The sequence below is a fragment of the Camelina sativa genome, chromosome 20 (assembly GCF_000633955.1).
Source record: "Camelina sativa cultivar DH55 chromosome 20, Cs, whole genome shotgun sequence".
Taxonomy (NCBI): Eukaryota; Viridiplantae; Streptophyta; class Magnoliopsida; order Brassicales; family Brassicaceae; genus Camelina; species Camelina sativa.
Genome location: NC_025704.1, coordinates 7329506 through 7339193, shown reverse-complemented (window position 1 = coordinate 7339193; position 9688 = coordinate 7329506). Strand labels below are relative to the sequence as shown.

The window sequence follows — 9688 nt, the reverse complement described above, 5'->3', positions numbered from 1 at the left end:
AAAAAAAAAAAAAAAAAAAAAAGGAAGAAAAGAAAAGAAGTGAAAACACACCAATGAAAAACTACATTAAAAAAAAAAAAAAAACTTGGTGTGACTTGTAAACAATTAAGTTACCCACACATGGTTTAGTTATCTTGAGCCCATAAAAGCCCAGCTTGTGAAAGTTCAATAGCCCATATAAATGCCATTGCTGCAAGATTAGACCCTTTCTTTCTTTTTTTTCTTGACAGCTGCACATTAAAAATCACTAATTACAAGAAATCGGATGCTTCATAAAACAGAAACTAATCACCCTATTATGAAGTCTATAATCAATGATTAGTTAACAAAACTAGTGTTACAAAGCCGAAACTAGTACTTGATGCGTTGAACCGTACAGTACAGTTTTTAATTACGGACACAATCACACAATCTTTGATTAATCCAAGGCAAAGATACGGCCTAAATGATATACATAAATGATGTTCAAGTTCACTGTTACAATCTAATCGATACTTATTAGGCAAAAAAATATCAATAAGAAAATAAATCACATCAATATTATCAAGGAGACAAGGTTAACAAGGTTGTCTGGATTATGCCAAACAATAAGCATATGCAGTCCACGCGGACGTCACGTGCGGTTTGGCTCCACTTCTTCTTCTTCTTTTTACTACTACTGTTCCTTTTTTTTTCTTATAAGTTTTGATTTATTATTATTTTTGTTTAATAACTACAAGCATTTGGAAAATTTTTAATTACAAGAAGCTCGAAAACGAGGGAACATGAACTTTGGAGACAACACAACTTCCAGTCTTGTCTCGGTTGATAACTTTGTTTTTTTTTTGCTTCAAAAACATTGCCTTAAAGATTATTTTAGTAACTTATTGGAATTACATTTATATATTTGCTTCTTAAGAAGCCTCTTTTATATATATATATATATATATATATATATATATATATATAGTTATAGTTCAAATAGATTCTTGTCTCTATCGATACCTCTTAGGGTAATTTGAACGTAAAGCAGATTAATTTGGGGATATTCATATATTCTCAACAAAAGTCTCGATAAAGAAACGACCCTGCTATTGGCTAGAATACAAGAATGGAGGGTACTTTTAGAGAAACCTTGTTCAAATAGGGGAGCTTCTATCATAGCTCAAAGTGTTCCTGATCATGCCTTAGTGCAATCTTATGTAGCCACTGGATTCCCCTTCTGGCTACAGGAACTCTTTGAGGATGAGAGACCTTCTTCCTCTCTTTAACTTTAGTTTCTTTTTCCCTTAGTGGCTAAAGCTTTAAGTGCCTATTTTTTGGAGTGTTAAGTTGATTTTGTTAAATCATTTGTCCTTAGTAACTTTTGATCAGTTTACAAAGTTACATATTGTAATCCTTTCTTTTATTAATGGAAAAACCAGATGACAAAAAAAAAAAAGAAACGACCCTGCGACGTAACATCTAGTTGAAATTGAAATATGTCCACATAATTTTGACTTTTATATTAAAAGAAAATTTTAACCGGAAATTTGTATGAAAAAAACAATATATATATATATATATATATATATGTATTTTATGTCTTGAAACATAGGGGAAATTAAGCTAGTGTGGTGACCACTAATTAAACAGTTCCCGTATTCTAAGCTTTGGTATTTTAATTGTGATTAACTAAGAAACAAATACAGTATGTACATAATAAATTAAGTTGTATGGTTTAGTGGGGACTTTGAAGCAAGCAAGGCCAGGTTCAAGTTATGTTTGATTTCATGGTGGAACACGAGAAAAGACATGTGGGAGATATTGTTTTACATGATTTTGGTTGATAATTGTTTTTAGTTTGGTTTGATAGGAAAATTAAACTAGTAATCACTAGTCAGCCCAAGTTCCAATTTTGTTGGGTTTGATGAAGCCATTGATATGTATTTTATCCATTTTATTAGAACTTTTTCTTCACACCATTAAAAAAAACACTCGCTACATTTTTATTTTAAAAATGTAACCATGCATGCATGCCACAAGTTCTCTCTATATATACACACCTCCACAAGTAACTCCTCCTTCAAATCAGTTCTCTTCTTCAATCTACCCAAAGCTTATTTATTCTCTATCAGTCTAAAGCTACCAAACTAATTAAACAATTCTGCTTCTTATAGCTTACTCGTTAAAAAGACTAAAAGCAAGTCTCTTTTTCGCATAAAATCCAAACTTTCTCCCCTGCAGCAAGTTTTGTTCAACCAGTTATAACAACCATTATATTGTTTTCGAAACTTGAAAATGGAAATGAAGAAGGTCATGATGAGCTCAGAGAGATCAAAAGAGAAGAAGAGGTCAATAAGTAGACGACTGGGGAAGTATATGAAACAGCAAAAGGGAAGGATTTACATCATCAGAAGATGTGTGGTCATGCTCCTTTGTTGGCATGATTGATTAAAAAAAAGTTTTAACTATGCCAAGTTCAGATGTATGTGTGGATGTTGCTTATTTAAGTGCGGGAAAGAGTAGTGCTACTAGCTAGGGGAAAAAGCGGTTTGCTTTTTGTTTTGTGATGATCATCTACCGAATTGTATATAAAGCGGTTTGCTTTTTGTTTTGTGATCATCTACCTCAACCGGTCGATTCGATGGTTGTTTTTTCTTAAAACTAATGTTATTCTATGCCATGAAATGTTTAAGATCGTTCATCAGATTATCTAGAGATGTTAAATAATCTCATACATTTGGATTCAAGTTTCATATAAATCTCCAAACATAATATGGTTCATAAATTTACTAATTATGAAATAGATTAAGATTTTGTTAAACATATTATAGCTACAAATATACACCATAATTATTCAATCGTTTATTTTAGTCGTCAAAGATAATGACCTCTTCTTCAAATATATGTTTCTTTTTCTACCGCTTGCAATACCGCATGATTCATCATCATCACCATCATTGGAAGAACCCTCTGAATGAGCAAGCAACTTTCCCTTTTGCTTACGGTCCAAGTTATCTTCATCATGTTCATCATCACTATATTGTTGGTCCCTATGGCTCTCTTCTGAGGATGACTCATCGTTTGGTGTTTGAAAAATCGTGACACTCTCGTTCTCCCTATTTCGGAAAGAGAAGCTTCTCGAACCTCCTCCGTACAAGGGAAGAACATAATCTTTTGACTTTGACTTTGATGCTTCTATGTCCCTTCCAAGACTATATGTCGAAGAGAGTTTCCTCTTCAAGTTTTCCCTCTCTTGAACCAGCTCACCAATTTGATCAACCGTGAATTCATCAGCCGGTGATTCATTTTGAAGTTTGCTTATCGTTCTATCGATTTCTCTTCTCTTCCTATGCAGCAAACGCTGTGGAGGAGAAAAACTGACTGTAAGATACTGGAAAACAGAGGATTCTTGGGATGCAAGAAATGAGTGTAAGATATTTGTTACATAATTAACCTAGTGCTTCTTACTCGCTTGTCCAAGAAAGCACTAAAGGGACGTCCTTGAAGCTTCTTTTTCTTCCAGAATATAAAACAGAATCTCACAAGAGCCGCAAAGATGATCATGATCACAAACTCCAACAGTATAAACCAAATTATCACTCTTTCGTTACCTAATAAAACATGAAAAGCCATTCTTAGAGATATATAAAAGTCCAATATATTTTTCTTTTTTAAGACGTTGGAATATAATTAAGTTTACCAATGTAGATATCAAGATGCTCTGGTTCTGCAAACGAACAGCTGGATGTTAGCTTCTCATGTTTGGAACGACATCGAAATGGGTTTCCAGAATTAGAGGCTGCAACGAACGCAAGAACAATCCTCTCGTCCAACACAAAATGTTGTAGATCTTCGTCTAATGACAAACCCTCAATTTGATCTGATACAAAAACCATTATTTTCAAAATCATAAATATATATATATATGTAATATCTAAAAGACTTGAAACTAGTCCTAGTTAAGTATTTGGGTTTTACCAGAATAACTCTGCGACCAGTGGATAGATCTTGTCTCTGGAACTACAAGTGAAAAGACTGCTGTCTCTGGTTTCTTGGCCGACACATAAGTATAATTCTCAATGACACGATCGATCTTTCCTTGTAGTTTTGTCTGAGAAACATAAACAGCATAGCCGGAGCAATCGAGTACTGGCTCTATTTGAATCATTGAATCTGTTTGTGCGTTTTTTGGTATCTTATAAAGCTCCCCTATTCTTGAAAACGAGTACAATGTCCCATCTAGTGAACCAATCGACACCCAACCTGTGAAAGAAAAAAAACAATTAGATAAAGATCGATCTTACAAGGTGAAATTATCTTAATATAGATTCGTTAATGAAACTGACTGTTTGAGTCTATGACAGGGTTTGAACCAGAGGTTTCTGCTAATGGACCGACGGTTTTTTGCCACAGAATGTCACCGGAAAACGAATCTAACGCGTAGACGAGTGACTTCCTAGGGAAAACGACGTAGACTAGCCCGTTATTCCCCGGTGTAACGGTGAAGAAACGATCCACTAGACTAAAATCTTGAATCCATTGGTAGTAAGTGCCACGGAGAGATAACGAGTAGAGTTCTTCTTCATTGTTTGAAATCTGAAGAAACAATAACAGAGCAAATCAAGAACTCATTATTGATGCATGGAGGAGAATAACAAGAGAAACAGATCGTTACATAGATACTTCCTTCGCAAGAATCAATCACTGGTGGAGAATCGAATGTACAGTTATCGTAATCTTTTCGACATCCTAATCTGTAACCGAACCGTTCGGTCTTAGGCTCTGCAATCCAGAGTTGCTGCCTAAGCATATTGTAAGCGTAGAGACCATGATTCTTAACCGTGATGTAAACCGAAGAACTCGATATGCTAACAGCGAAACCAAGAATCGTTTCACCGGGATCGAAGAACAATTCCGGTTCAGATTTGGTTCCGTTTCTTGGGAAATTAACTCTCAGGATTCGATTCTCTGCAAGAACAAGCATCTGAAACAAACACAAACATCACTTTGAGAAACAGAGGAAACTAAAAAAAGAAAAAGAAAACAGAGTGATTGGAATGTACCTGGTTTAAACCGGAATAAACCGGGGCTAAATCAGTGTTACATTTGAAATTCATATGTACCGACCAAGCGATTGATCCATTAGACTCGAAGGAGAAGAAGTCGTTGTCGGAGCAAGCGTAGACTCTGCCGTCATCTCCTATGAGTGTCCTCGAGAGAATTCGAATAGTTTTCTTCTCTACGTTTTGGTCTTTGAAGTTTTCATATAAAGGCTATTAGATTTCGAAAACTAATAAATGTCAAAATGTGGCAGGAGAAAGAAATTACCAGGTAATTGAGAAACTGCGGAGAAGACGACGATGGAGAAGAAGGCTAAGGAGATCAAAACAAATCTACATACCACCATCGTTGCAGAGACGTGTGCGATCAATAATACTAGGGTTTCTACATCACAGCGAGATCAATTTAACGCAGTTACTAGGGTTAGGGCTTATGAATATCTGTAACTTGAGATCGACGCAAACATTAGAAGAAGGGGAAAACTTACAGTTTAGAAACGAAACCACCACAGGGAACAGAGCATACTACTGCTTGGGACGGTTTACTACAGAGTAACACACTGTGCCGGTTTTGGAACAAGAACTGCAAGCCGGTTAATACAAAATCACATTCATGTCGTTTTATTTTTTGGTGAACTGACTACGTGTCGGTGTAGTGTAGATGTTACTCTAATCTTATCTTGGGTTAATTAACCGTGAGCCAATTTATTATCATCTCTTTCTCTTTTTATACGTTTTCTTTGCACTAAAACTGCAAACATCCCTTGCCCCTTGGACACGTCACACGCTCCACTATAACACTGTGTATGCTTTCAGTTGCAGATATGATATTACAAGATCAGGCATAGTTCAATTCGAATTTAATTAACGCAATTGAAGCTGCAACAAGTAATTTTCATAAAAGTAACAAGCTAGGTCATGGTGGATTTGGTGAAGTTTATAAGGCATATATAGTGTTCTAAAACTTTCCCAAATCCCAACTACTAGTTCAAAGTCTATGTCATGGGGCTCTTCTGCACCCTATAAACTCTTCCTGTCTTTGTTTTCCCACTTTGTAACTTTTGGTTGTTTATTAAATTTGACGTTAGAAAAAACAAAACTCGTTGACTTTTTGCATTTTGGTTGACCTAAAGTCGTCGCTAACGAACGAGTAAACCAACCATCCTCTGTTTCAAGTTAATCTATAGAGTTATTAGTCACAGAGAGAAGAAAAAAAAAAGTTTATTTTGATGATATGAAACCAAAACTGGGGAAATAGAAAAATGTCTTGTTGCGCTTCTGTAGTCTTCCTTTTCTTCCTCGCTAGCTTCACAGCAGCTTCTGCTCAAAGTATTTTTTACATAAAGCATATTTGTCCAAATACGAAGACGTATTCAAGAAACAGCACTTACTTCACTAATCTCAAAACCCTTTTGTCTTCTCTCTCTTCTCCCAACGCCTCATACTCCACTGGATTCCAAAATGCTACAGTGGGACAATCCCCCGATAGGGTCACTGGTCTTTTCCTCTGCCGAGGAGATGTGTCGCCGGAAGTTTGCCGTAGATGTGTCGCCTTTTCCATCAACGATACACTCATTCGTTGTCCGAATGAGAGCGAGGCCGTGTTTTATTATGATGAGTGTATGCTCAGATACTCTGACAGGAATATCCTCTCGACCCTTGCATACGATGGAACATGGATCAGGTTGAACGGCAATATTTCAATTGATAAAAATCAGATGAACCGGTTCAAAGATTTGGTGTCGTTTGCCATGAACCAAGCTGCCTTGGAAGCAGCGAGCAGTGCTAGAAAGTTCTATACGATAAAGGCCAATTGGACCGCACTCCAGACTTTGTACGGCCTTGTTCAATGCACTCCTGATCTTACAAGACAAGACTGTTTGAGCTGTCTGGAAAGTTTCATCAATGTAATACCTCTCTACAAAACTGGAGGAAGAATACTTTGTTCTAGTTGTAATTTTAGGTACGAGCTTTTCGCCTTCTACAATCAAACTGCAGTTAGAACACATCCACTACAACAAGAACCACCACCATCACCGCTGCCTCCTAAATCTACTCCTCCGGTGACATCTCCTTTACTACCTGGTGAACCTTTTCTTCGTCCTTTGTCTTTTACACTGATTTCTTGAAATTAGCAAATACCAATAGAGAAAGTTTTGTCCTTTCTTATACGTCTGTCAGCCACTATCTGATCTTAAAGCCAATGGTCTTTGAAACGCAAGGAAAGGTCGGAATTCAAATGTGTTAGTGGTAGCCATTGTTGTGCCTATTATAGTGGTTGTTCTGCTTTCCATAGGTGGTTATTGTTTCCTTGCAAGAAGGGTAAAGATGTCTTCTGACACTCCACCAGATTTTGATGGTAAAAATTTCAATGATTAAAGTCTTATTACATTAGTTTAACAAATGTCATTGACCAATCTTTTTTTATTCTTCTGACTATTGCAACTCTTAAATGATCAACAGGAGATGATATAACAATAGACTCGCTGCAACTTGATTATAGAACACTTCGAGCTGCAACAAATAAGTTTTCAGAAAAAAATAAGATTGGCCAAGGTGGATTTGGTGAGGTTTACAAGGTACTACTATTACTATTAATAATTTTAACTTTGGTACTTTTTAGTGAAGTTTTGTATCAACACATATGGACAACAAGATGATTATGATGAAAATGAATAGGGAATAGTATCGAATGGGACTGAAGTTGCGGTTAAGAGACTGTCAAGATATTCAGGACAAGGTGAAGTAGAGTTCAAGAACGAGGTTGTTGTTGTTGCAAAGCTTCAGCATAGAAATCTAGTTAGGCTTCTCGGATTTGCTATACAAGGAGAAGAAAGGATACTGGTCTACGAGTATGTGCCCAACAAAAGCCTTGACTACTTTCTTTTTGGTGAGTTGCATTTATTACTTTATTTTTCTGATTCTTTAGCCATTCTTGAGACTTGGGGACTAAGCAATATCCATTAATGCGCACACAGATCCTGTAAAGCAAGGTCAGCTGGACTGGACTCGACGGTACAAGGTCATTGGAGGGATTGCTCGGGGAATTTTATATCTCCATGAAGATTCACGGCTCACAATCATACACCGTGACCTCAAAGCAAGTAACATTCTCCTGGATGAGGATATGAATCCCAAGATATCTGATTTTGGAATGGCAAGGATCTTTGGAATGGACCAAACCCATGAGAACACAAGCAAAATTGTTGGCACCTTGTAAGTCTTCTACTCATAAGTTGAAGTTTGTTAAACATGATTTTGCCAATATATCAAAGTTTTCTTGTGGACTCCAGCGGTTATATGTCGCCCGAATATGCGATACATGGGCAGTTCTCAGTGAAATCTGATGTCTATAGCTTTGGAGTGTTAGTTCTTGAGATTATAAGCGGTAAGAAGAACAACAGCTTCTACGAGACGGACGGTGCACATGACTTGGTCACACATGTAAGACAAGCAAAGTTTTATATTTACTTCCTACAGTCTTACGATAAGGTAATGATTACAAGAACTGAATTTTTGTATTGTATTGATGTTTTAGGCTTGGAGGCTTTGGAGTAACGGAACAGCATTTGACCTCGTGGATCCAATAATTATAGATAGTTGCCAAAATATTAGTGAAGTTACTCGATGCATCCAAATTGGTCTTTTATGTGTTCAAGAAGATCCCGAAGAGCGTCCGAACTTATCAACCATTTTCATGTTGCTCACTGGTAATACGGTGACTTTACCAATGCCTCGGCAACCAGAGTTTTTCACTGAAAATAACCATTTAGATCAACCTTCGACAACCAAGTCTGTTCCAATATCTATTGACGATGCGTCTACCACCGATTGATATCCTTGTTGAATATGGTGTTAACCTTCAAGTTAACCGTGAAAACACTTTAGCAACTTTTGTCGCTGTGGAATTCACCTCAAGTATATATTTACACATGTCTATACTAATCGTTTTATCCAATTTTAACTTATGATATGTAAACTTTTTATTGATTTATTTTCAATAGTCTTAGATTTATTTAATTGGAATGAAAGTTAGATGAATAAGATAACTAATCTCTAATTGTATATCACTTATTCACATTTTCATGATTTCTTTTGCCACTTAATTACAGGGCAGATTGCTCAGCATGAATACTTTTTGTAGAGGTACAAATTTATTTTGGGAATTTTATGAGAAATGCCATTTTCAAAATTAAAGTTGTGAAAAATGCCATTTTTAGAAATGCCATTTTTTTGTTTGTGCCATATAAGATAAATACAATTTTACCCTTAAATTACAGGAAATGAATTTTTCTTTAAAAAATGAGAAAATTGTGTAATCAAATTTTTGTCCACCACATTTATGTCCTTCGGTCTGATGAGTAACGAGATCCGCTTTGTTGACAAACACTTGTCCACCCCAATTATGTCTACCGCTCTTTTAGTAAACCAGATCTGCTTAGTTTGATAACACTTGTCCACCCCAATTATGTCTTCCGTTTTTTTAGTAGACCAGATCTGCTTGGTGATAACACTTGTTCATCAATAACATAAAACAATTTTTTCCACTCTTCATGTATGCAGATGCATATACAGACCTTATTGTGTCTCCGGTGGACCAAATTCAATGCTTGGACAGGTTTTTGTCCACCATAGTTTTGTCTATCGGTTTCTTTAGTGAACCA

The 9688-nt window shown here is 36.1% G+C and overlaps 3 protein-coding genes across 3 annotated transcripts; 2 read left to right on the top strand and 1 right to left on the bottom strand.

The window, feature by feature from the left end:
* LOC109131332 lies at positions 2062–2583 on the top strand. The gene has a single exon (XM_019242179.1). It carries the CDS (start codon positions 2260–2262, stop codon positions 2410–2412), a length of 153 nt encoding a protein of 50 aa, XP_019097724.1. The 5' UTR covers positions 2062–2259; the 3' UTR covers positions 2413–2583.
* On the bottom strand, positions 2819–5371 carry LOC104772277 (protein GAMETE EXPRESSED 3-like). The gene is made up of 8 exons (XM_010496910.1): positions 5366–5371; positions 5028–5237; positions 4640–4948; positions 4311–4560; positions 3943–4227; positions 3665–3844; positions 3433–3575; positions 2819–3325 (listed from the first exon to the last, which is right to left on the bottom strand). The coding sequence occupies exons 1-8, from the start codon at positions 5369–5371 to the stop codon at positions 2819–2821; spliced, it is 1890 nt and encodes a 629-aa protein (XP_010495212.1).
* LOC104769856 (cysteine-rich receptor-like protein kinase 15) lies at positions 6239–9044 on the top strand. The gene is made up of 7 exons (XM_010494172.2): positions 6239–7109; positions 7246–7383; positions 7488–7603; positions 7704–7914; positions 8003–8240; positions 8318–8468; positions 8563–9044. Exons 1-7 carry the CDS (start codon positions 6287–6289, stop codon positions 8857–8859), a joined length of 1974 nt encoding a protein of 657 aa, XP_010492474.1. The 5' UTR covers positions 6239–6286; the 3' UTR covers positions 8860–9044.

Bases quoted from the DNA above. Each gene is read 5' to 3' on its own strand.
- LOC104769856 (XM_010494172.2), top strand. From the start codon at position 6,287: ATGTCTTGTTGCGCTTCTGTAGTCTTCCTTTTCTTCCTCGCTAGCTTC. The intron at 7,604-7,703 runs GTACTACTATTA...GAAAATGAATAG, and splicing joins GATTTGGTGAGGTTTACAAG to GGAATAGTATCGAATGGGAC. The intron at 7,915-8,002 runs GTGAGTTGCATT...ATGCGCACACAG, and splicing joins CCTTGACTACTTTCTTTTTG to ATCCTGTAAAGCAAGGTCAG.
- LOC104772277 (XM_010496910.1), bottom strand. The intron at 4,561-4,639 runs GTAACGATCTGT...TTGTTTCTTCAG, and splicing joins CTTGCGAAGGAAGTATCTAT to ATTTCAAACAATGAAGAAGA. The intron at 3,576-3,664 runs GTAAACTTAATT...ATGTTTTATTAG, and splicing joins GCATCTTGATATCTACATTG to GTAACGAAAGAGTGATAATT.
- LOC109131332 (XM_019242179.1), top strand. From the start codon at position 2,260: ATGGAAATGAAGAAGGTCATGATGAGCTCAGAGAGATCAAAAGAGAAG.